This window comes from Catharus ustulatus, chromosome 8 (assembly GCF_009819885.2).
Source record: "Catharus ustulatus isolate bCatUst1 chromosome 8, bCatUst1.pri.v2, whole genome shotgun sequence".
Taxonomy (NCBI): Eukaryota; Metazoa; Chordata; class Aves; order Passeriformes; family Turdidae; genus Catharus; species Catharus ustulatus.
Window position 1 is genome coordinate 29,400,244 of NC_046228.1, and position 27,757 is coordinate 29,428,000.

Sequence of the window (27,757 nt, forward strand, 5' to 3'; positions counted from 1 at the left end):
GACTCAGGGTAAAGCAAATGTCATCAACAGACAATGGTATAACTACACTGAGTTCTGACCATCCACTGAAAATTGCAAGCACCTTTTTCCACCTGCTTATTTTTTCTATCCCTGTTCTTCTGGTTAGCACATAATATTCTGTAAGATCACAGTGTTTACATGTGTAAGGAAAACCTGAGGAAATGAAGAGACACCTCACAGTCATGGACACAAATCAAGGTCGCTAGATAGCCACGGTGAAATAATAGACTTTAATTTGGAAACAAGCTAAAATTGCTCCTTTGTTAATTCAGCTCTTTTTGCTCCTATCTAGAGATAAAATGGTCTGTGAAGTGCAGCCTGGTAGAGAGATCAAGGCAAAAGGCTCATGGAGGAAGAGCACCAGGCAGACAGCAACTACTTGGCAACATACAAATGGGAAAAGATTGGGGTTTGTGTTTTCAGGGCTTGTCAATGTTGAGATTTGATTTTTCACAATTTAAAACAAATACCAGAATAGCAAACTCTTAGAACAGAAAATACTGGTTTCATTTTACAAAGAGGGAGGAAAATATCACTAACTCCCCCAAAATATATGAGTGGGGTCTGTCACTCATATAGGGTAAAATAATTTTTCCCTTTTATTTCCTTTGATCATAAAAACAAACAAAAAAAAATCAAAATTCAGTTACTAACGAGACCTTAATGAAGAATAGAACTGCTAACAATGAGAAAATACCCTCTGGTATAATACAAGTAGATAGTGTTTATTTTTCTTAGTAAAGTAAGAGTTTTTTTCCAACTGTTTTTCACTATATGCAACTACAGTAACAATGGTCTACAGATACGCCTGCCAGCTAAAGAGAAGGAAAAATGTGTTATAAAGTATCACCCTGATGCCAGTGTCTTAAAGACCCTGAATTGTCTATGAAAACTGAAGGAGAATTTTAAGCTCCATAAGATTAGAGATGGGTTTGGTGCAAGAGAGACAGTGACTAGCTTGAAGTGAGAATGGGGCTATCAAACACAAAGCTTAGTAGCAGGAGTGTGTGCCTCAGTTCACTTAAGTTTTAAACAACTACAGCAATACTCTCTGTCTGCAGGAACAAGTGTCCTCATACAATGCAGGACCACATTTACCTTCCTTATTTATTGTACTGGCTTACATCTGAGATAGAGGGAAGTGTTTTTATGAAGTAATGGAGCCAATGGAAGAAGTTCCCCCTTAGAAAATGAACCCTGATTTATCCCCCAGACTATGACCTTGTACAGTCTATTTTTAGGTATTCCAGGTCCTCAAAAGCTGTCCGCTTCTTCCTTCACTGTATCCTAAAAGTCCTATTTATTAACAATTTTGCATCAGCAGTTTGCCTCCTTTTTATGTCCAGATGTTCATCAAATAGTTGATAGATGAGCTGGCTCTGTTTATTCTGCACAATCCCATTAGCATCCTTGAGCTAACGCATGGTATTTTCGAGAGCAGGAAAGCTAATAGCTTATGTTTACAGACTCACAATTTTTTTAAGAATTGTCATGAATCAGACTTACATAAGAAACATTTCTGTACAGACATCCAATTATTTAATTTGCCTGACTACACATGCTATTATCTTGATATGTTGTAACATCTTACTTTCAAGGACAAGCTACCTGGACCAATTTGCACCTCCAAAAATATAAGGGTGTTGAAAAAAATCTGAATTTGATTTTTGAAAGGAACTGGTGCACAATTTAAAGTAACTGACTCTGTAAGATTAAACAATATTAAAAATAAATTCTTCTTTGGAGCAGCCTTGTTTCACAAATGGTAAATTTTCAAGATTCACTACTTTCAGTTTCAAAACAGTAACTCAATACATCCATGTCCACTGCTGCAAGAACAGAGCCTGCATCAAAATGCTTCTCATGATATTCTGCAAAATACTGCTATCATTCTATAATGACTAAGGATTGAGGATGCTATAAAAAAATTTCCAAGCTTTCAAGAGACTTCATCAGGTAAGTAAAAATAGAATTACATGGAGTACAGGAAAATACAATAATTATATAAGGTTTAGGAGAACTTTATCAGGGATACATGTGATGAAAGTCTTTTGTTTTCTGTAAGATCTCTGTTGAGATGCATATGCTCCTTCATCCTGCAACACTCAACCTAGAAAATTAATAACTACGCGAAACAAAGGAAACCTAATAAAATTGTACATTCATCCATTTGGTTTGCAGAGGCAGTTACATGTATAAAAAGATACAAAACAATGGCATGGCACCAGAAAGACAGTATTATTCCAGTGGAAACATCTTTTATGTGCAACCATGTCTGTTTAGACTCAGTCTGGCATATAGTAAAAGGTTTCAAAATTGATTTATTCCAATATTGCAAACCTGATGTCAGCCTGTGTTTTCTAACAGTAATGCACATGGCGCTGAACTGGGGGATTCTTGCTGGCTGTTAGGAGGAGCACTGCAGGTCTGGCAGGCAGTTCCTACATTTAAAATGGTTTAACATTCAGGGAGCTCATTCCAGAGGCCAGGCTGAATGAGAGGCATAAGCCCCTACAATTGTGACAAACAAAGGTCTGACAAAGCAACAAACGCACAGGCACTGTGAAAAATGTCTCTCTGCTAGGTGCCTTTCAACAGAGTAGTATGGCAGTAATTTTGAAACAGGCAGAGAGTTATAAATACTTGAAAAATTGAAAGAGTGCAAATCATATGCAGTTTAGCAGAAGTACCTCTCCTCAGTTCCAAAAAGGAAAGTTTTAGACAAAACAACAGATTCATATGCAATTTTTTCCCTTACTCATCCAAAAGGCAGGAAACCATTTGATGCACAATATCTGACAGCATGAATGCTGTAAATCTAGTTCCAGGTCAGACCCAGAGATAAGGAGTTAATCCCAAAAAACAGTGGAGCAACCAATTGGAGACTACTGTATTCTTGGTTAAGTCATTATCCAAAGACTGTATCTAATTTAGCTAGAACTCCCTCCAGAGTAAAGATGCCAAAAATGGAAGAGGGCATTTATGAGTTCATTATTCTCCTAATAAAGACAATTGCTACACTCTAGTGAGTAACGGTAAGTATTGGCACTCACAAATCCCAGGAAATTCAAAAAAAAGGAAAGTATAATTATTTTACCTTCCTGGTCTAAAAAACATTAGCCAGGAATGTAGCCCTACATCTGTATAATGGGAAGACTATCCAATTACAGAAAAGATATTGTAATAAACTCTACACAGACCATGTAATGTGTGCCAATAAGGCCCTCTTTTCTAAAAAATGACTTTGTTTGTAATATCAGGAGTTTCTCTCCTCCAGTTTTTAATCTGTTAGTCTACACGGATATAATTTCCAGGATTCGTCACTGAAGAATGAAAACCTTCAGAGAATGGATAAACTTTCAGAAAACAAAAACCACCAGGTATTATTTTCAGTTCATTGCTGCTCAAAAAAATTGCCTGCAACTCATCAGTATTCTAGTATCAATTAACTAAGTCCATGATCTCTGAAGAGATGAAAAATTACTTTCATGGGAACATATGTTAATATTTAAATGTTCCCTAATTCTACAGGTAAGCTCTTTATGGAAGGGACCATGTCTTCTGTATCATTTATAAACTGCCAACCACACTACTGATGCTTAAGAGAATATATCAATATTCTGGTTTTGTATTTCACAGCAATTTTATCACATCAAAGACATAATCAAGCCATGAAATGAGATCTGCATTCAGCATACACACAAACAGAAAAACAGTTTTAGTATTAAACTGTTTGCTTTAAAACAAGTCCTCTACCTGTACTGCAAGTCTTGAGTTACTTTAAAGGTATGAAAAGTAATCCAGAAGTATGGAAAACAGAACCTGCTGACCAGCGTAAGGGAAGGGTTAGTAACACTGGCAGCATATGCCATAAACAGAAACACCACTGGTGCCTATGCACCAGTGACTAAAGTTTCAGCTTGGGCTTTGTGAAGGAGCATTGATATAATCCTTATCTCCTCCGTGCACTGAAGTTTTCAGGAGAACCTCTAAGCAAGAAATTCCATGCCACTCACGCTTCACAGGCAAACAACCAACACCACCACCAGGATGCTGACAGCTGTTCTCTTTTTCAAGTTACCTGGGTTATTATTCAGAGAGGACAAACTCACAATTTACTTTCAAAAATTGCAACCTAACGGTGCTGAGAGAAATTACACAGCTTCAGGATAAACAATTTGGAACACAGGTGCATTTATGAATTGCCATATTTTAAAATCTTCTGCTTGACATAACCATGTTTATCCAAGACTGAATGAGGCTTACAGCAAGGCCACATGCTGCAGGTGGTGGTCAGAATTTTACTTCCCAACTCTTGTAGTTGTGGTTATGAAGCTTTTTCTTTCAGCAGAAGCCTGCAGCTTGCCTGCTGAAAGCTGGGTAATATTTATGGGAGATGTTGAATCCACAATTGAGGATTTTCTCAAGATGCTGTATGAAAGATGAGAAGAACTCCAGGTTTATGTCTGCATTCTGTTTCAGATGCTTCTCTGCATCTTTCTCTCACCAATAAGAATGAAGTTGCACCCATTAAGCGTTTCCAACAGACAAACAGCACAATACCCTTGCATTTTTTTCATACATAGCAACTAGCCAAGCACCCCCTTGGCCTTTTGAGAACAGTAGAGTGTTACCTTTTTAATCTGGGGCAACAGCCAAAGGATAGTTGCTGAAAGTCCATAGCAAAGAAGAATAAAAATAATTTTACTTTTTGGTTGACAAGAAGTTTAAGTTTCTCTTTGCAATGTGTGAACCTATTTTGTATAATTTTAGCAATTTAAGAATGCTAAAGATAGTTAAAAAAACCTGTTAAAACAATCTCTTGAATTCTAGGGAGAAGGCTAGGCATATTTGAAGCAATTACTTGACACAACAATTTATTTGCTTCAGAACTTTGTGGTACAAATTTGTGTGCAAGGTCATTATATGACTTCAAAACCCTTCAAACAAATAAGGTGTAATCCATGTTTTTACTTTTAAAGTAAGTTTTAGTTTCCCTTTTATAATGTATAGTACAGTCCCACATAACCTGGTTCTTTAACAGATTTCTACATCTCCCTTTCAATTAAACAACATTGTTCAATGTACCATTTCTCCCTTTACTGCAAGAGACTTCAGTGGAAAGCTTTTTCTATAGTGATATCCACATCTTACTTCAATTAGAAAAGAACAGTTGATACCCATATTCTACTGCCATCTGCTCCTCTGTTTTTAATGAAAATGTATGGCTTAGAAACCAAACACATCTCTTACTCAGAAACGTTCTTGTCAGTCCTCAAGAACAGCAAGGGGAAATAGCAATAGCAAGTAAGGGATATTTTATCTTGCTACTGAGCTTCCTGTGTGATAACAGGCACCAAAGAGACAAAGTGAGAGAAGGCCCAGCTTCCAGTAACAAAAGCACCAGATGGGATTAGTTCTAGTGGTGTTTCCAAACACTGTATTTCCTAACTGCAGGGTGAAACATGCCTTCAGTCTCCAGCTGCAGAGCACAGCAATGCTTACAACATACAAATTAGCTTCTTTTAAAGTGCTTCGTTTTTCATGACAAAGGTTAGAACTAATGGCATGAAAAAAGGCAGCTCACATTAAACAATTCCCTAACTTAGTACCCTGTCTCGTGCAGGGGCCAAAAGCAGGTATTTAGGCAAGACTGTGAGAACAGATGTAGAACCATGTAGAATACTTCCAACAAATACTTAACCACTTTCTAAAAATTAGCAACTTGGGAAATGGAAACAAGTTCCTCTGCCACAAATAGTCCCAGCATCTTCCACTTTTTAGTTTTACCATCAAACTGATGTGTTTTACTTCAACAGAAATTATGGTTTTGTTACAAGTATGGACAAACTTAGAGAAAAAGTTTCCTTTGAGTATCACTGCACATTCTTGTATATAAAGTTTAATATTTCAGGACCTGTGCTAAGTATCAAATACTCCAGGAAAAAAAAAAAGCATGTTTCACTAACATTTTTAATTAATCAGTAACTCTTGTCTGGAAGACAGTTGACATTTACTGTAAGCTACCCCCATTTTTTGCATCACCATACAAACTTTCAGGTTCTCAAAACTGAGTTCACAGATGCAAACTTTAAAGCAACATTTAAAAAAAAAAAGGTCATTCACAAAGTACATTTCTTGTACTTTGCTTTTATCAAGTGTCAGCTTTCCAACCTAACCGCTTCCCTCAGAGTGCAGTCACACAAACGTTCAGTCTCCAGTCAGTCCTGAGGCTCCTGGGAGAAACATCAGTAAGGGCACCAATTACCTGCATCAGTTTCCTTGAGAGCTCATTAGTGAGAAATTCCTCTTCCTTTTCATAGTTTACTGCAAGTGTTTCTTTTTCTTTCTGCAGAGCTTGAATCTTCTTAAATAGAGTATTACTGATGAATTCCTCTTCTTGCTCTGCCCTTGCTTGCTGCAAAACAGAGTTTTGAGAAAAAATTAGCAAGTTTCCTTTCAAAAAAGCTGCAATTATTTCATTCCCCTTTAAATGCCTATCATCCTGGAGGCCTGCAGGCTGGGCCTAAGTGCTGTTTCTAAGCCCTTTTATAACGTTATAGCACCTTTATTTTTTTTCAAGCTTTTAACTTGAGAAGCTGCACTGGTGCTTTAAAGTCGCCTCCTCCCAGCCAAATGCACGAACTCCCCCCAAACTTACAAACTTTGTAAAAGCATTACAGATCCAGACACCTATTTTTACCTACTCAATGCCAGAAAAGGAATTCCTGTCTAAATGTTCTCCATTACCAGCTAAAGCACAGCTCAGACTGCTACCTGCACCACTGTGCCTCCTTTTCAGATCCATTAGACTGAGCTCTGCTTTCCAGGAGTCAAATCCTCCTTTCCTTCTTCCACCCCAATATGCAGAGCCACAGGCAGCACAAGAACTCCTACTCCACCACCAGGAAAGCAGGTAGGGTACTCCTCACAACTGCTACTCCACTACGTACAACAGCAATTCACAGAAATGCCATGGGGTAGCTTACACAAAGCTACTCTGGAAATCTTCCCCATGCAGAATTACTAGAGGTGACAATTTCCATTTCAGCTTACTGCTAGCACCCTGCACTGCTCCACAGAAAGCCAGCCTGGGACACTGCTCTCTTGCATTCCCTGCAGTTCAGATGTTTGTATGCTTTTTAAGCACAAAGTTGAACAATGGAATATAAAAATGATCTTTTGAAAGCCCACTCTGAAAGACCATGAAGGGTACTTCATATGGGTAAATGAATAATCGCACCTACAAACTGGTAGAGCCAACTCTTAATGCCACAGATCAAAGCCTAGAACTGAATGATAGAAATACTGCATTTAACCAATGAGGCAAGATAGTGTTAGGAATGGTTTTAGTCCCTTCAATAAAATCCATGAATTGAACTGCACATATGTGATTGGCCCTGATTCTAATAAAATTACACCAGCTTATAGCTTATACAAGCATTCTGCAAGATTTATTTCAGTAAACTTACAGAAAGGAAAATTTAAGAACCAAAAGCTTATTTTCCATAATCTTCTGCTCAAAATGTGCCAAAATAACAATCTCTTTATACTTCTTGTAAACTGGAAAATGCTTGAGAGATTTAATTACACCAGTGATCTTCTAACTGGAATGATGCATTCCCTAGTGGTCCAAGAGCCAATTACTTAGACACCTTCAATGTCTAGGAGAAAAGTTAATTAAAGAACATAGCTGTCTTTCAATTTGGTAAAACAATTACAAATTGTCCTCATAGTATAACCAATGTCATAAAATCTTAAGCAGTGGTATGGAAACTTCTCAGTTGAGTCCTCCTTCCATCAAGTCCTTCTCTTCACATCTTTGTCTCTGCTTTCTTGTGCCTTCTCTCATCTCTATTCCTTTCATTCCATGGCCCTTTCCTACTGTTTATCTGCCATCAGCTCCCTTCTCCCTATCATCACCAGAGCTGGGACAAACCCAACCTGAAAAAAACAAACAAAAAAAAAAAAACAAAAAAACAACAAAAAACAAACAAACAAAAAAAAAAACAAAAAAAAGAAAGAAAGAAAAGAAAAAGCCATGTCAGGCAGAGTTTGCTGGCTTAGCAGCTTAGGTCCTGCACAATACCTCATCTCTAATGTATTGTACCTCCATAGCAGGGAATAGCTACTCCAGCATGTTCAGCAGGGGTATTATTACCTGTCACATCAAGAATATAGAGAGTTGCCCAAGAGGTCTGAAGAAATGTTACATTGTCAGCTCACATCTCAACGGATTAAAACTCTTGGAATCTAACTGATCTGAACAACATCATCTATCAGTTTCTAAACGTGGCCTTACTTAGAGCTATTAACTATCTTATGTCTTCAGAGACATTCCAGAACAGAGTAAACAAGTCAAATTGCAAGGGCTCATTGTCCTCAAATCATTAAAATTCATGCATACTGTTCCAAAATCAACTCCTCCACTGCCTTCACTACATAGGATTTCTACTTGTGTCTGTTTTTCAATAGCTTAGACAATTGAAGACAGTAACACAGACCAAGCTAATAGAAGACAGTAACACAGACCAAGCTCACCTAAAATTGAATTAGAAAGCACTTGGTTCTGAAAAACAAAAGAATGAGGGTGTTTCTGCTTTGATTTCTACTCATCTGTAATTTGCACAGATTTGTTCTGCTCATGCTTTGCTCTAGTCAAAAGCTCAAAAATTGCATTATTATAGCACCAAGCCTGCACAACATTGTTTGCCAGATCCTGGTGTCACATTAACGATGGTGCTCAGGCCAACAGGAGCGCAGGCTGCCAAGATCCCTGTCCCAGCCAATGCCTCTCCTTTGTGCCCACACGAGAGCTCATGAGGTCAGGCAGCAGGCCAGCACAGGCTGAGGAGACACCCAGAAATGAAGCCTTTCCCTTCCTCCTCCCGTTTTTCTTTCCTGCATCTGCTTCCCCAGCTGGCACGCCACACAAGCAGCACACAGGCACGCAGGAATGGGAGTGAGCAGTACCAGTTCATACCTGTTCAAAACTGCCCTGCAACACCCCCTGTGCCCACAGCATGCAGGACCCCAGCCCGCACACAGGTGGCTCAGGGGAAAGGGTGGGCAGGATTAAATCTGCCTCCCTTCCACAAAGAATGCATTTCACAACTGAACAGCAGCAACCCCACACATCTACAAACTGTAAGCCTCAGACACCCACACAGCACACTGAATATAACAAATGTCCACTTAATTACCAAGGGTCAGCACTTTCAACACAAACACTTCAGCTGAAAAATACCAGACAGTTATTTATACTAGGTAAAAAGCACATAACTCATTACCATATTTCTTCTAAATTTCATACTGAAACTTGCCCTTTATCTTGTTACTCATTAATTGGTGATAGCTAAATTATCTCAAGTAATAGGCTAGTTCATGTTTACCTTAATATTGCTAAAATCTTGAAATCTGTTACTCATTCAGCCAATAATCAACCTGATTTTTCCAGACATGAATACACTGTTTTACCAAAGGGATAACCTGTCTTTCTATTAAATATCTGTATTTGAAAAGAGGCTTGATAGCAGCAGTAGAAAAAAAGGGAAACAGAACAGAGAAATCTGAAATGCTAGGTCTTCCACAAGGATATAGAGTTCTTGGTTTTCCTCTATTATCCATATCACACTCAACATAAAAATACTAACAGCCATTTACCTTGTTCTGTGTACCATATTACAAAATAAATTGTTAAGGCACTGAGTGATACAAAGTGATAACACCTGATCAGTCAATCTCTGGAAACCTGAAACAAGCAATCTACTTTCACCACAGATTTTCTGCAAAATAACAGATGTATCCATCTGTCTCCCATGTCTCAAAATTCCAAGCACAGCTAACTTGGAGCATTCTATGGATGCATCCACTAAAGAAAATCTCTACTTATTGTGGTCAAGACCATAAATACAAGGGCTATCATGTTACTCTTAATTCTTGATTTCCTGTGAAGTGAGATAAAAAGCACCTCGTGCATATAAACCACAAAAAACCTCTTACATTTCTGAGGAAGAAAAATCCTATTATTTTTATTGCAGAAGCTTGTGAAATCCTGATCACTAGTAGAGCTGATGCATGAAATATAAAAATCTGTCCTTGTGAGTTTAAATTCCAAGTAATTTTAAAAGAACTAAGAAACATTTTCCTAAACTTTACATAATAACTAAGTATCATATTAGGAAGTCAGCTGTACTGAAGGTCTTCCATCTGCTGCATATACTACCATAAACTGGAAGGTTTGCCATAAAATATTTTCCTTCTCTCAGTTCTTCTCGCAAATACACCTTTAGCAGACCAGGTTCATACTGCTGAATTTCCCTCTGCCCTCTTGGTTCACAAGCAGCAGTTTCTGTTTCTGGTGGGATGCTCTTTTTCTATATCACTGCACCATACAATGACCACAATGTTATAGTGGTACTGTATTATATGAAGCAGCAAAATCCAGTACTTCTAATGAGGTATCAGCTTAAACACAATCACATGAAAATATAAACGATAACAAAAAAAAAAGAAAAAAAACTTTAAAAATCCCTTTCCACCACTAGCTCTTCTAAAAGCCTCACAAGCCTTCCTGACATTGCACAACAGCAAACAAGTTCAGCAACCCAATTAATACCTACTCCGTAGTCAGTATCAGCACATTAGCACTGACCTGACATGTTCTTGCATTTTAGTGTTAGGTGTCATTTCAGACAATTTCCATAGTAAACATTTCATAAACTGCTCCAGGCACCTGAGTTGACCACTTGCAAGGCAGATGCCAAGATGCCCAGCCTGCATCACCTGTCTCCAGCAGCATCCAGGGTAGAGGTGACACAAGGTTTCAGAGGATCTTGCTGGAAACAGCCTACCAAGCATTGTTTTGATCTAATCCACCCTTGAAGGTATTCCATCTTTATGTCAAGAGCCACCATGACCTCCTTACCTTTCATCCAACTTTTCTGGGTGCAGTTCCTGCTGTCAGGGCCCTGTGCACAATGTAACCCTGTAGATGGAGCTGAAGAGCAGCTTAATCTGACACAAGAAACTCAATCTTTGCTACTGAATATAGACTGAAGGGTTGGGACAGCTTCGCGAAGAGATGATCTCAGTCGCTGCACATGTTACACTGATACTGTTCCCTTACAGGAGAAACTCTTACAGTGCAGCTATTTTTTTCCTACAAACCTTCCAGCTAGCTGCATCTGAAACGACCACAGTGCATGCAATGTGCCTTACAGACAAGGAGAAACATGAACCACCACAAGAACAGAAGTCAACAGCAACTCCGAGAACTCCCACTGCTGCGAACTGCAGTGACTGCCCAGTAGCACATTCCTGGCTCTAAGGGCTGAAGGACAAGGAATTCCCACCCAAATTCCAGTAATGATATGGGCACAGCTTTCTCCTCACCCAAGGAAAGGTATTTCTTTCAGCTGGGTGGCCTGTCTGAAAGAAGAGAGTGAATACTCTTGTGGTTGAAGTGGTGAGCTGGAATTCAAGTTCTGGGGTCAATTTGTAGAATGATTTCCTGTCTAATCCATGACAAACCCCCAGGGTAATTTCCTCTGTTCTGACATAAAACTACCTTTTTCTTTTTCTTCCTTTCCCTTCTTTAGGATGAGTTTTCAGGAGTAGGAGAGCAATAGAAAGAACCATGTGTTTTTACCTTTGGGCATACACTATCTCCTAGAAGCCCCAAACAAGCAGTAACACCTTTGAATAGTTCCATCAAGACCCCAAGATGCTGGGCTGATTTTTTTTTTTTCTTCAACACAGACCTGGCAGCATAGGCGAAAAGCATTTATTTAGTTGGCTGGCTTCTAAAAACAAACAGATAAAAAGACACCACTCTCCACTCCCCTCAGAAAAATAACGAACTTAAAGGCTTACCAAAAGTCACTTTCCAAATACACAAAGGAAGAAAGAAATTCATTATTGAAACTCATCCTGAGAACCTCAACTACTCTAAACATTACCTATTGTGTAACATTAAAGCCACTGAAGCAGAATTGCTTCAAAGAACAAGTCCTATTATATTACAGCTATTCAGTAGATGAGTTTTGCTGTAACAGACAAAAAAGATATCTGTTTGTTATTATAATAATACAATTTATTACCATAATAATAAAGGAATACCTTTATGAAAAGTTACCATTTAAAGTAATAAAATACAGTTCCTTCTAATCTCCATTTATAGGTGGAATTCTCTGTCTCCTTCATCCCCCATCTCCCTCCTTTTTAAAAGGTCATTTAGGTTTTAGCCAGACATGCCAAAACATCTCTGTCACAGCACTTCTGCCACCAGTTCCAGGCACAGCAAGTTTTCCCCTCAATACCTACCAAGTGATCCAACACATGGCCACACAAATCCACAATGGATGCAGACTGACTAGAGAAATGAGCTGACTCAACAAAGAAATACATTTTTCTCCCAAGTCAGTTTTAACCATAGTCAAGTGTTTTTCAGTTTAGCATCACTCATACAAGTTTGTGGGACCTTCTCTCAAAAACTCAGGTGCGTACATCTTGTGGTTTGGAAAGAGCACTTGAGAAAAGCCCTCAGAAATGACCAGTTTCCTAAACATAAAAGTGACTGGTACTCTTTCATGCTAAATAATCTCTCAGTATCAGCAATGAAGTAAATTGTTTGATGGTATGCAATCCCATTGTACACACTTCTTTCTCTGCATTCTGATGTTGCCTGAAAGTCTTGAACAAATGAAACACACAAGTGGTAAAAATGAAATAAACAAATTATGAAAACAAGCTCATTTGACAAGCATAAATATTTATAAAATGAATGCATTTGCCTAATTACAAATGAAGTGTAACAAGCTATATGAATTTCATAATTAATACAATCAATTCTTGAATTTACTTACATAATTGAAAAAAAATTTAAACAGCTTCCTTCAAAACAGAAAAATAAAATAGCATACTCCCTTCAAGGGTTTTTATGATATCAAAATATTGGCATTAAGTAGTTAATAAAAATGCAGCATGTGAAAAAGCCACATTTTCTGTGACCAACAAAATGTCAAGATAGGGCCTAGAAAAATGTATCAATAACTTTTACTGAGCAGTTTAACCATGACCACACTCTGTAAGTCTTAATGTAACTGAAAATTATAGAGTAACAAAGCTCCATAAAGGAAAAAGTAGCAGGGTTGTACAGGCACGCATTAAACACTTCCTATTCTGAACACTCAACATGGCAACCTTAACAATCTGTTCATTAGACACATGCTTTATAGCTCTTATTTTTCATTCACTTAAACATCATCATGTAGAACAAGCTCCCAGACTGTTATCAGGACTGGAGTCTCTGCTTCCAGCAAACAAGAGCTGTAACCTGAGCCAACAGAAGTCACAGGCCAAGGCAGGAATGACCCAGCAGGAAAATTAAATCTAGCCTGCAGACCTTTCCAAATGGCTCTATTTCATGAGGCCCTTCCTCTGTCCCATGACTGCACAGGCACCACACATTTCCTACACTTGCTGCATTTTCAGCAGCACTGATTTCCAGTGCATGTGTAAAGTAAGCATAATGTATATAAGCACAATCAAACCCACTGCCCTTAAGTCCTCAAGTTCACTGCATACAAGCAAACACTGCTTCAAAATGCACATTAATCTTCCTCAGAACGGCTGTAATGACAGCACATGCAAACATGTCTGGGAAGGCACCAAGAATGGGGCCCTGTGAGACAACTCCCCCATCAGCCCAGTACAGGCAAGGGAGCCTTCCCAGCACAATGCTTTGAAAACACATCTCCAGAAGGATGATGAGTTTTGCAGGGACTTCCCCATCTTTGCTAGTTTGTACCCAGTTGAATATTTAAATTGACAAAGACAGGCAATATGGAAAATACAGCTACACTGTCATATCAAACTCTGAACCAAAGTCTGAAATATCTCTCTCTACTGACCCTTTACTGATGACTACTAGAAAGAAATTTTTGCTTTACTCTTTGACTTCTAGTTGCACTGCTGTTTTACTACTGGATTTTTTGTACTGGAAATAGTTTGCTAGTTAATCAATAGTGTAAAACAAATGGAAAACAGAAGCACGTGGAACAGGTTTGGCTTTTGCTCAGCCTCAATATAAAAAATGCTGAAAAACATCAAAAAGATGCACATGTACACATAACAGGATTTGTAGTTTTATGTTCAGTTTATCTGAATTTTCAAATGCACAGACTTCACAAAGCGAAAGATAGAAAAAAGATCATATTGCTCATAGCAAATCTCATAGCATATACTACTTTGTTGGAGGTGGTGTGTGTTGATAATTTTCCACTGCCTTGTGATCATTAGAACAACCATCCATTTTAAAATGTGGTTTGTTCAAACTGCATCTACAGTGTTCAAATTTAATGAAATCTGGTTGTTATGCTACTTAGAAACTAATAACAACTTAATTCTAAGCAACACCACTATCAGTACTAGAACCTACAAGTAATGTAGCACCTCAGTACAAATTATTCTGATATCAGATGTCCAATGCATAAACACCTCTTTAATTAACGTATTTTAAATGTTTTTGATCTATTTTCTGCCCACTGATAAATCAACAGTTACCTTCAATGTAACCACACATTAACTAGTTCACTTTGCTGAACTGACCAATTAGGAAACTCAAAACTGCACACTCCCAAAATTTCAGAGCAGGAACAGCAAAACATTTAGCAGAACACGAGTAGACCATTAGGTGACTAACTTAATACCCAGCTTCTGATCAGAGGTATGTGGGTGCTAACAGGCACTGAGTTATGTTCTAAAATATCAAACTTCTGCTCAAAATGCAACCACAGCAAACTCCTGTTACAAGTAGCTCTAAAACCACAACTGTTTCTCTACTCAAAGGCAAAAGGGCACAAACAAAAGCAGTGACCAGAGATTTAAAAGTCACCCCTGCAAATAACCTTCACGAAAATCCTACTTTATTTCATGTAGTCCGGGTAACTCAGTGCAAGCATGTAAATATGAAAAACATGTTTTTCTTCATCAGACTACATAAGAGTTGAAATGTAACTCTGTTATACCCAGTTTTTCGAGGCACCAGGTGTCAGACCACTGCTGCATGGCATGTGCCATGCAGTGGCACCAGCATACCACGGGTATTAGCAGCAGCTGTCCCTATTCCCAAGCAGAAGACTGCAAATTTTCTCACTTCAGCTGGGTCCTGAGCACCAGCTACCTGGGTATTCATCATTATTCACTTCTAGGTGAAAGTGGCTTTCAGCATTTGTAGATCCTTGTTTAAAGTGTGCATAACCTCTGTTACATCTACATCAAGCAATCCATCCTCCTTTAAGTCTTTTAAAACTAGGGATAAAGACTACCAGATAAAGATCCATTTATGGGGTTTTCAAACTATAGGTGCTCACCATGTAATTTCTTAATTTTCTTTAAAACTCTTAAACCCTTTTTATTTGGTAGTGGAGAGGCAGGAAATGGGATTTGTTGTTGGGTTTTTGTTTGGTGGTTTTATATGACAAATTTAAATACAGCTTAGGCAATCATTAGGGATAAAAATGTTTTTGCCCACAGTAGCAGGTGTTCTTAGCCACTCAACACAAATAACCTCTTAAGAGGGTTAAAATTTCCCCCAGTTTCCTCTTACACACACTGACTTTCCAGAGAAACACTTTCACAGTGATTAACAAGAGCTGGAGATGAAACTTGTTATTAATTATAATCATACCTTTTCCTAAACCAAACTAACATATTCACAAAGTGAACACAACACTGTCCAACTCACTGTTAAGGGACATTAGCTTAAGCTCCATTACAGAAAAAGAAATGCTTCTACTTACCCCTCCTAGGAGTCAGTGAGTAGTTTTTTGTTGGCTTTTTTTTTCCTTCCCTACAGTTTGGATACCTTACAGTAACTACAACAGTATTCCAAAGAGCAATCTCTTTGGATTTTCAAGGTTTTCAAGGCAAGAAACAAGTTTATCAATGTAGTACAAAAATATCAAGAGGAATATGAAAAAATACATCCTTTGCCTTTGTATTCTCTGTCTCTGGCCCCCACAAACAGACATTTGCAGGACGTGGGGTTGAATATTCATCCCATACAGAACTGCAGAAGTAGATCTAACACAGAGGAAGTTCTAGGAAATGCCTACCCACCTTTCCATTCACAGAGCAAGGACGTTCCAGTTACATATACCAATATTCAGAGAAAAGGGATTTTTTGCAGATCTAGATTTTCAGATCTGGGTATTTCAGAATTACACTTCACTGAAACAGACTTTGGTAGTGTCCCTCTTCTTGACCCAACCAGGATTCCAGGGTCTGTGAGGACAGAGGTTTTGCTTAGCTAATAACTCCTGGCAACACTAGCCACGACAAAATGTCTACTGTTCATTTTTAACAGATGTGAAAAACACATACCTTTTAAAGCTCTTGCAAAAGTGGTGGTTAAAACCCCACATTTTGCAAATTTCATAATAGTGGCTTTTGTTGTTTATTTGAAAATGAAGTAAAACCAAGTGGAAATCCCACCACCTGGTGAAAGTAGAAATTAAACTGCAAGTTAAAGAAAAAAGCATAACTTCATATTTTAACACCCTAAACATTGCTGGGTTTTATCATCTCTGACTTGCTAAGAAACATTTATGCTTTCACTCAGGACCAAAGCATATCATTGTGGGATTATTTATATATGTGGTAGGAGTTTTAAGTATGATTAGCACCACCACCACCAAGTGAACTAAAAAGGTCTTAGCTTTACAGTAATAAGCAGAAGCATCACCTTTTAGGCAGTTTAAAGAATTAAAAGCATCTGACAAAACTTTACAGACAGCTGAAACACTGCTAGGCTGTTTCCATCTACAGCAGGGCTGAACAGATGCTCATCCACCTCACTAAGCCCTCCCCAAACTGAGACCAGATTGTGTGTAATATTAGAATTTTCAAATTAAGTAAAATTCAGAGCTGAGAGAGGAAGAGAAGCCTTATCCAAAGAGCTTCTCCATCAGTTAGAATATCAGCTGAGGAAATACTTCTTTTTCAAGAAAAAAACTGTTCCAAGGGAATGCACGAAGGGATAGAGGACTCTCAGTAGCTGAAAGGATTGTCCCTATAGGCACCAATTAGCCTACAATGCCAATATTTTACCTGAATACTTGAAATAATTACTACTCAAGTGCCAGGATTAGAAACTTCAGAAGCTTCAGTATTAGAAGCTTCAGTATTTCTGTAAAAATTGCTTCAGCTTTTATCAAGTAACCCTTGCACCTCACAGAAACCTTCACATCCATAATCTGGAGTTCCCCACTTAAGACACATTTTTACTCTGGAACACTTCACCTCAACTGTCTTGTCATTTTTACTTTGTTTTCCATTCCATATACTGAAACAGGACACTAACAGAATACCTAATTAAAGGTCAAGACACATCTTCAGTCAGACAGAAGGACCTGACTGAAGAAGAACTGGAGATGATCCCTTCTAGACACCCCCAGGCAGCTGCATTGGAAGCAAGACATCACAAGAATGCTTTCTGTTACACATCCAGGGAAGCTTGCTTTATATTGTATTTTTTGCCTCTCTTTTAGACACTGTGTCTGTCTGCCTCTTTTCCATTCATTCTATTTGAATCTCAAATCCTGTGCATAATTCAATTTGTACATTTTGAGTTTATTCTCCTCCTTCATTTTGTGGTTTGTTTTTTTTTTTAAGAGGAAGACAGAAAGGATTCACCTCTTGCTCTCCTGCTAAATTCAGCAACTTCCTCCTACCCCCTCCCATCCCAGCCCAAAAAAAGAGCAGCAAAGCAACTGTTTCTCTCACTGTTTTTACAAAGACTATGCTGGGATACATCAGATGTCTACTGCTGACAATTTTCATTCCTGTGAAGGATAGCACTGTCTCATTTCAATCACACTTCAAGGTCTGTTTGTGAGACACTGGCATTCCATTCTCCTGCAGCACCCCATAAGTCCAGCTGCCTGATCATCTTGCGGCACCTGCCAGAGTGTCACCATTTCAATGGCTTCCAGTGCTTCCAGTCCCCATCTGGAATCCCACCCAAGCATGCTTCATGATCTGTAGTGAAAGAAAACCTTCTGTGAAGTCTCCAGCAGATGCATAACCTTGCTCACCACAGATCAGTATTATTTGCTCAATTACTACAAGGAACTTTAGCACTGAGAAACTGTAGCTGAAAATACATCCTATGTATACTAACACTTAAACCCAAGAACTTGGAAAACAACAGCTTCAACATTAAAGTCAGTATCAGCAGTAGGAGGAAATAAGCAGTAAGAACAAGCAAACAAAATTAACAACTGCAAGAAAAGTACAGATGACCACATGACCACGTACCTACCCTGGAAAAAGAAAGAGTTTAAAAAAGTGAAATAATTTTCCGTCATCCTTTGAAATCAGTATTAAAATTCTAACTCCATTAAAGTCAAAACCACAACTAAAATGAAGTACAGAACATCAAGGATTTGAAAACTATTCCAAAATCTTGTCTATACTAGCTTTCTAATACTGGGATCAGCAACAGCACTAGAAGCACCAAAAACCTCAATACTGATTACTAAATCAGCTGATGTGAATAATGCAAAACTCAATAGTCATTTGGGCAAGTGACTAAAAAGAAGGTTAAAAATATCTGGTAGATATACAGCAGGAGCATATATGGCTACTTTTTCTTCAATTGAAAGCAAACCATTCGTTAGGTGTAAAATGCAGAAAAAAACACCAAAACAACCTCTCCTTCAAATGCTTTTAAGTCACTGGAGATATACCAAGAAAGAATAGCCCTTAGTCTCAGTAAATGTTCAAACCTGACAATAAAGAGCATTCTTAAAATAAAAGCTGATTACGAACACAGATTTCACAACACAAACTCAATAAGAAAGTTCATTTAAGAAGCAAAATTACTTTCCATGCAGAATAGCAAGCCCACAGAAATACCAAGAACTTTGCCTTATTAAAAATTCCCAAAAGTACTCTACAATTTCAGTTCTTATTTCACTTTCATCCCCAAAGTAATTCTGAGCAATATACCAGTATGCCTACTGATTGAAGACATTCCACCATTATTAAATAAGGGAACGTCACATAAAGTAACTGATAAAAAGTACAGTTGTTGAATAATATTTAAAGGCAAGTAAAACTAGGTGGTTATCAGAGTTTGGTATCAACCCAATGGCAATACTGCAAACAAACTAATTTACTGTATAAAGGACAGAAATATTAAACAGGTCATTCAGCATGGTTTTATAGAGAACAAGTTGTGGCAGATAAACAAAGATTCATCTTTCAGCCAAGGACTATTTGTAATAAAGATAACCACAACGGTGCAGGGTGTGTATAAGGCATCTATATGTGAGTTTTTCATTTAGTAATATGTGCCAAATGTTATTTTAAAATGGTTGTAAAGTATACACCAGGATTTCCAAAGTGGCTCACCGACCTCAAAACACTCATCAGTGGGAAATTCCATTTCACCAACATGCACTAAGCAGGATGTTGTTTAAAATATTCCCTGCGCAATTAATTAATTCTATGCACCAAATGAAGTGCTACTGGACAACCCAGTACAAATCAGACCTGAACAAGGCACAAGCGTGCAACTGTATTTCTGCCAAATTAGCCAAAGCACACAGCAGCAAGCTCACTAAAGACAACTGATTACACTGGATGAAAAAAATATATAAAATAAGTAAAGTTCCAAATTAAGCTGTCCTAAACATTTGTGCAAATCTGAAGCAGGAAAGGATGTTTAAGCTAGACCAGTGCATCATACTAATTCAACACTTTGGATTTCAGCAGCATCTCAAAGCCTGAGAGCTTAGTTTAGTTTGTCAGTGTAAACTAAAGTTGCCTGTTACAGCTTGTATCTTCATGAGGAGAAAGCAGAGGATCCAGAATACTCATTAACCCAGCCAAAAGGCACAGCAGGAACCAACAGCTCAGCCTTGATGAAATTGATGTGAAGAACAGGAGGCAGGACACCAAAGCTTTTCCAAACACAGTGATTCTTCAACTTCAAGAATCTTCAAATTAAAACTGGATACCCCTCCCAAAGGCATTTCAAGGTTTAGTGTGGGAACAACTCACAAAACCATGTGACAAAAATTAAAGTAGATGATGAAGCCTCAAACTCCCTGAAAGTACTAGCATTCCTCTTGATTAATATTTGAATTAAGTTCAGAAACATTGACTTTTTCTGTTTATATTTTAAACAGCGTTCAGGAAGGCCTACAACAGATGCGGGTGACATTCTGTTAATAGCACGTGGATGATGTTTTTCTCTGGGAATTGGATATGTCACTGGCTGTGTGTAACTACCAAAGGGAAGCACATGCTACTACACCTTCAACTACTGGCTCACCAGCCATGCAACAAAAGCAGCACTGCCCTGACCATGCTACCCTAAGGGCCAAGGCAGCTAACACCAAAGGCCCTACTAAACTTCCTTTTTCCTTTACAGATATTTGTAGAAGTTCAACAGAAACTTCTTGAGAATCTGAGGCAAATGTGAAACTGAAATATGAGACAGTAATTTCCTAAATGCCTACTCTTAGAAAAAAAGTGCCTGAAAAATTTCAGATGGACTTTCATGGTGCACAAATTTCATAATCTTAGTAATGATGTTGTCTTTACTCTAAAGAGCAGGAAAGCGAAGCACCTCTAAAATAAGTTATTTTTTAGCTACTTTCAGCTTAGTCCAGATGCAAACTAGAGTGATAAGTGACACAGCAGGATACAAAAGCTCTAAGCAGGTTTCTTACACCTACAAAAGACAGCACAGAATTGACAGTATTTTTCACACAAGCAAGGCCTACTTTAAAATCAAGAGTAAATAACAGATGCACAGATACATTTTGTAAAATATTAATATTTTTTGCTTTCTTGGTTTGCTTTTTACCTTTCTGTGCTACTAATTGATTTTTTTTACTAATCCCCATGCCCTTATCAGCACTTTTTAAAGGTTCCTATTTCAGTTCAGACAGACTACCCTGCCCTTTTTCTTCTACTATTAATAGACATATTCTGTACTGGAACAGGTGTTCCGTCTTGAAATTCTGGTGCAAACTCCAGAAAAGAAAAAAGCATTTTTGCAGGAGATTTTTGGCAATACGGCACACCCATTCATTTCCCCAAACTATGTGTTGAGGCTGACATCTTCCATGAAGACCCACAACAGCACATCTCATGCACACACTCAAATCCCTCTGAACACTTCATTGAGAACAAAATGCAAAATTGTAATTATTTCCAGCATCCAAATCTGTTTGTTACTGGGAAAACTGCAACAGGTCACAACAGCACACAGGATTTTTCTGATCTGCGATCCCCAGAAAGCCTGTTTGCTTTCAGGAGATGGTTGTTATTGAAAGTAACAACTTTCTTCAGGATTTAAGTAGGGGGTGAGGAAATAGGAGCTGACTAAGACTTTTTTTTCTATTGTTCCTCCCAACAGGTGGGAGGCTGTTCACACAGCTCTACAGAATCACAGAGGAGGCCGAAAAGCCAGGAAATGAAACTGCCCTCTGCCAGCACTCAGGGAATGAGAAGAGTTAAGCTGGAAGCCAAGGTGCAGAGTGCAGGTTTAGCTACAGAAACAAGGGTAGCAGAGGTCTCACAGTAAAATATTGCCTCTCCCAACCTGCAGCAGTCCCATGTCCCAGTGTTCCCTGGCAGCAAGTGCTGCAAGCAGGCACTACCAGACAGTGATAACTCATGGCAAGCTCACAAAAGCCAGCATATGCCATCAGCACTTTGGATCAGACTGGCTCATCTGAATTGATGATTCTACTGGGGATCCACACAGTACCACAAGTAAGGATTTCTAGGATATTTCTCGTCCCTACAAAGCAAAATTAGGGAAAAATTAAAGAGAAATGTTCTTGTAAAATGTTAGAATGCATTAAAACTGCTACATCAGGATTTTGGAGAGGGAAATTTTTTTAATTAATGCTTCTTAAATACTCTTATCTTCACCTCAGTTAAAAAAACTAAGTAACAGAATAAGCCTTATTATATTTTAATTTTTTAATTCCACAGAAGATGTCTGACTATAGTAGGCCAATTTACATGAGTTAAATTACCAAATCTAACATCCTAGAGAAAGTATGTAGCAGCCAGGGACTAAAACTCTTCTTGTTCTCAGAAGCATTCCGTTCGTATGAGGCCCGTCAGTTCCAAACAATAACAAAGAAAACCAAAATGCTTCCACTATCATCTAAAGGTTACATGGCTTTCACTAAAATAGGATGGCTTGGTTACTTTAAATACTGAAGAGTATTAAAAAAAAAGAGCTAAAAATCCAAATTCTACCAACTTCAAAAGAAACTTCCTGACCAAGACATACCTACACTCAACTGAAGTATTACAGTTTTTGTTACACGCAGTAATTCATTCTTTTGAAAAGCAGTCACCCCACCACCCAGGTTTGACAGTACTCTTACTTAAGGAGACAAGTTGTTAGGCTTAGTCCATTAAATATGACATCTCTTCGGCAGACCTTTTTCACCAAAAAAATTAGGGAAATCCACTTCTGGTAGTGCAGCACTATAATCAAAACTCACTACTTCTCATCTCAAACACACAGCATCTCAGATCTTCAGGCGCCTGTTTTTTCCCAACCTAGGCACCAGCCGTTCCATTTCCTAAAAAAGACCTTGCAGAAATACACCATGAGATCATACAACTGAGATTGCTAAATACATATAAATTAACCCTCTGCAAATGGCTCAAGTGATCTTAGTCATTTCTTCTTAAAATCTGATCTAAAACTGCATCTTCTGATGTAATGCTCTAGCACTGCCAGAGAACACCTGAAATATCCCCAGCTTTCTCCCTGCTTTGCTCCCTCTCTCACCATTCATTAGCAATAACAGCAGGTGTGATAAAGTTATTATATATATTTACTTACTTTCACAGTCTTGCACGTGAACAGCAGCATAACTTCATTTGCATTTCAGACTATGGGAAGGAGTACAGCTCGCACATATTTTTGGGTGTACACTTAGTCCAAGCTGGTTTTACCAATTTCAGCTTGAAAGCATTTGTTTTCACATGTTTTAGACAAGAGTACATACAAAGTTAGCGAGCATATAAGCCTGCCAAGAAAACCCCTTTTCTCAGTCAGTTTTCCAAGTGCAACTACTTAATGTACGCTTCATTAACACTTTATTTTCAACACTATGACACTAGGGTTAACTACAAAGAGAACAGTAAGATCCTATGTGGCAAGAAATTTAGGTAATTCCTAAACTGACTATATCCACACTGACACCAACAATATTGCAAACACAAAGAGATGTCATATTAACACTTACACCAGCACACACAAGAGGAAGGTGGAAGACCATCACCTTTCAACTGGCAAACCTTAAAAGGAAAATATTCAAAATCATTACAGACAATGGTGGGAGTTGCAGAATGCAAAGATACTCTGTGGCCTTGCAAAAAAAAAAGCTCAAACAGGTTCAGTGAAATGCTGGCAGATGAAGAGCTGTGTGGTTCAAGGAGTCACCTTCACCTACAGCACACAGGTTTAGTCATTCACCTGCTATTTTGGCTACCTGCCAGTTCCATTTGTGCTTCACAGCTTGTCCTCAACACTTGATAAAAATCAAAGCTGATTTGTGTCATTACAATGCCCACAACAGGAAAGATACACAGCGCCTGACTGTCAGCACAGCAACACTGTGAGGAGCTGGAGCTTAAGGGTAGAGGAGCCAATTGACAAAGGTTTAGAATCACAGTGGAGACAACCAGAAAATTTTCTATTCCTATGACTTTTACATGCAATTATACATATTTCAACATTCCAATAAAGTTCATCTCCAGTCACCTGCATACTAGAGCCACACAACAAAGTATTCAGACTGCAAATGTGTTTACATTATGGACTGTGTAAACCACAGCACAAGGTCTCAGTGGCCTGAAAAAAAGTTGTTTTGCATTCATTACTTCAGTGCTTGCTGAATTAGAAGTGGTTTACTCAGTTGTACACACAGTTTAGCATACCAAAGCCACAGCATCAGCTAAAGATGTCGGTTTTCCAGACAGCCTACAGGTTGCCATTAAACTCTAACATCTCTCCTCTTCATCCAAGATGTCAAAAACAGACAGAGCTTCAAATTTAAGGAAAATACCTCCATTTTAGAAATTAAAACCTGATGAAAATGTAAGATGATCAGTCGCTAAAGACAATGCCAGAACTTTAATGCACACAAGAATTTTTCCCAAGTTGTTTACAAACGATACACCTACCAGGGGTTCAGAAAGATGCTGTGTCTTTCTAATAGGCAGAGAGAAAATGTCTGACTGACAAGGCGCCTTAGCCCCTTTCAACATTAGAACGCACTCTGCTGCTACCTAATTAAGGCACATTCTCTTCTAGTAAAGTATTAACAAAGCACACATTTCCCCGACTAGCACTATATTTGTCATCCTTGAATAAATTACTTCTGTATTGTATTTCATGCTCTCTTCCGGCCCACATCCTGCTAGACACTAAATGCTTACTACTAGGAGCAGATGAGAGGTATGCCTAGGCAAGCCCCATTTCTTGGCTAGATGTATGGACAATGGAAAAGCTCAGTATCAATAAAACAGACATTACATTCATAGTGAAGCATGCCCTGTGAAAAATCAGACGAGAGGGCATACATGCAGGTGAGATAGGTCTCTCCTAAAACATCTCCACCTGCACTGGCAAGGATGTTCGGAACAGTTACCTTTAACTAGTCTTTAGCAAGTTACCTACTCTGCAGGAAGGCCATGACCATTACAATGCCTAAACAATCCCTTTAGCCACTGAATTAGCAGAAATCCCTCAAATTTAAAGTCCTAGCTCCCAAACTCATACAGAAGAACAGAACAATAGTTCCGAAGTATTTTGATATGCACTTTACTGAGGATTCCTGCCTAACAGCACCACATAAAATGGTGTTAAACTCCAAATTAGCCTCACAGTGCGCAGAAATCAGGAGATGAGCTCTCGCCGGGACAGGGTGCTGCTCTACTCGCGTTATTTTTAAGAGTCTTATTTAAATGAGTTTTCAAACAACTTGAAATAGCGCAGCTAACAAAATATTACAAGCAAATCAGACACTTCCTCATGACCAAGACGCTATTCCTGCAGCTCGCCCCTTCTGCACAGTGGCTGAAGAGGTGACGGCTGAAGAGATAATCTGTAATCCCCGCAGATTACTTAAACTCCAAGGAAATCTCTACTTTGAGAAACTTCAGGGGAACACCGAGCATCGTTCTTCCCCCGCCCGGCCCCTCCCCGAGCTGCCGCCGCTCGGACACCGGGCAGGGCGGGCCGGCGGGGCCGCTCCCCGCGGGGAGCCGGGCGGCCACGCGGGTCCGGCCGGGGGAACCGCCTCGGCTCCTCGCCGGTTCCGCTGCCGGTGCCCTCCCGGTGCCGGAGGGGGCGCGAAGGGCGCGGGGTGACCCCACCTCAGCGCGTCCCCTGCACCCCAGGCCGGGCCGCGGTGACAGCCGGGCCCGCCCGAAGTGCCGCGTACCGGCGAGCCGGGAGGCAGCCGCGGGGGGCGGCGGGGAGGCCGCGGCCGGGGCCGGGCCCGCCCTGCGCGGACACCCCGCGACGGGGACACCCCCGCTCTCCGCCCGCCGGGCCCGGCGCGGCGCCGCCCGCACTCACGATGGTGACGCTGGCCTTGCGCAGGTCGCGGTTCTCCTCCTGCAGCGCCTTGCACTTGAGCTTGTAGGTTTCCAGCTCGATCTTCAGCACCTTGTTCTCCTGCTGCAGCGAGGCCAGGCGGTTCGTCAGCTCCTCCAGCCGGAACGGCGAGATCACGATCCCGCCCGCCTTGCCGCCCCCCGAGGAGCCGCCGCTGCCGCCCGCCGCGCCGCAGCCGGGCCCCGCGCCCGGGCCGCCCCCCGACAGCGGCCCCGCGGTGCCGCCGCTGCCGCCGCCGCCGTCGGTGTCGCTCTCGCTGGCGCTGTCCGCCATCGCCCCGCGCGCGCCGCCGCCGCCGCCGCCCGAGCAGGGGGCGGCGCCCGCCGCGCGCCGGCGCCGAGACGGGCCGCGCGCCCGCCCACAGCGCCGCCTGGCGGCCCGGCCGGCACCGCGTCAGCCGGGACAGGGATGTGCCGGGAGCCGGGATCCGGGACACCGCGGGTCCGGGATGTGCCGGGAGCCGGGATCCGGGACACCCCGGGACCGGGATGTGCCGGGAGCCGGGATCCGGGACACCCCGGGACCGGGATGTGCCGGGAGCTGGGATCCGGGACACCCCGGGATGTGCCGGGAGCTGGGATCCGGGACACAGCGGGACCGGGATGTGCCGGGAGCTGGGATCCGGGACACCCCGGGACCGGGATAAGCCGGGAGCTGGGATCCGGGACACCTCGGGGCCGGGATAAGCCGGGAGCTGGGATCCGGGACACCTCGGGGCCGGGATAAGCCGGCAGCTGGGGTCCAGGGCGCACTGGGACCGGGATGTGCCGGGAGGGTGTCTGTCCCACACGGAAGCCGGTGCCGGGATGTGCCCGGGGGATCTGTCACACACCGGGATGTGCCGGGAGGGTGTCTGTCCCACACGGAAGCCGGTGCCGGGATGCTCCCGGGGGATCTGTCACACACCGGGATGTGCCGGGAGGGTGTCTGTCCCACACCGAAGCCGGTGCCGGGATGCGCCCGGGGGATCTGTCGCACACCGGCACAGCCCGCTTGCGGGGTTCTCTCATCGTATCGCAAAACCCGTGCGGGGCAGCCCCGGGCTCGCCCGACAGCGCTGTGGGGGAGCCCGGGCGTTCGCTACACGCCACCCAAACAGCCCCAAACCTTGTTTTGTTTAAGAATTTCTGCGCTAAAACGGCGTTGGGGTGCCCCCAGCCCAGGCCCTTCGCCGGGCAGCCTGCAGCCCCTCAGGGTTGGCACCACCAGCAGAAGCAGGGACCGCCGAGGGCCCGGGCTCTGGGGAGGTGCCAGCCCTGCCTCCCCTCACGGCACACAGACCAACATGGTAATTCAGCCCTCCACACATCAGCAAAGCTGCTTTCAATTAACATATATGGACACTCATCTCACATTACTGATTATGTATTTCCTGATTAGTAGATGCATTCGTTTCTTTCCTCCTTGTTCCGTTTTCTTTTTTTTTACTATTTCTTTGCAGAGCAGCAGCGAGCTATAGCAGAGAACATGTGCCATGCATTCCGAGGCAAAACATGGTCTGTATTGCTCCTGGATAAATTAGTCACCAAGACTGTATAATTGGTTTCTCAATTATTTATGAAGGGGTCTTTTAACAACAGTAATTCTTCCATTAGTGGCAAATAAGGATTTCATTATTCTAACTGCACTACCTTTTTGTTCCATGCCATAGTAAATTTCAAATTTTACTCCTTTTAATGGTTAGAATATAGGAAGGAATTCCACCTCTGTAAAGTAATTATTCTTTTCGCCTGCCTGGGAATAGAAGTGCAGGTCGTTTTATTTTTGGTTTCTTAATCACAAGAAAAGCAGTGAAGTTCTGAGCTTTGGGAGCTGTTTCCTCTGATCCCTGTCCGTATGTCTGTCCCTGGTGAGTGACACTGCCCCAAACATGGCTCAGAATGGAGGGAGAGGCAAGTGGGAGTCCCCATCCAGCACCAGCAGAGACCCACACCTCTTTCTCAATCCCATCAGGAGGCATCGATTCAGGGCTTTTCAGGCTAGAAAAGGTCCTGCGTCCCCTACCCAGCCCTGTGGAAACTGAGGCACGCTCCTGCATCCCATTACCTTCATCCTGATCCT

At 40.9% G+C, this 27,757-nt stretch overlaps 1 protein-coding gene across 1 annotated transcript in view; it reads right to left on the minus strand.

Moving 5' to 3' along the window:
• CCDC6 (coiled-coil domain containing 6) overlaps nucleotides 1–26,019 on the minus strand; it is a 48,666-nt gene extending 22,647 nt beyond the window's left edge. The window contains exons 1-2 of the mRNA XM_033065536.2: nucleotides 25,658–26,019; nucleotides 6,290–6,439 (exon numbers count right to left, since the gene is read on the minus strand). Coding sequence (XP_032921427.1) covers nucleotides 6,290–6,439; nucleotides 25,658–25,969 — 462 coding nt within the window. The 5' untranslated portion in view covers nucleotides 25,970–26,019. The remainder of the gene's footprint in view (nucleotides 1–6,289; nucleotides 6,440–25,657) is intronic.
• Between the last annotated feature and the right edge of the window lie 1,738 nt (nucleotides 26,020–27,757).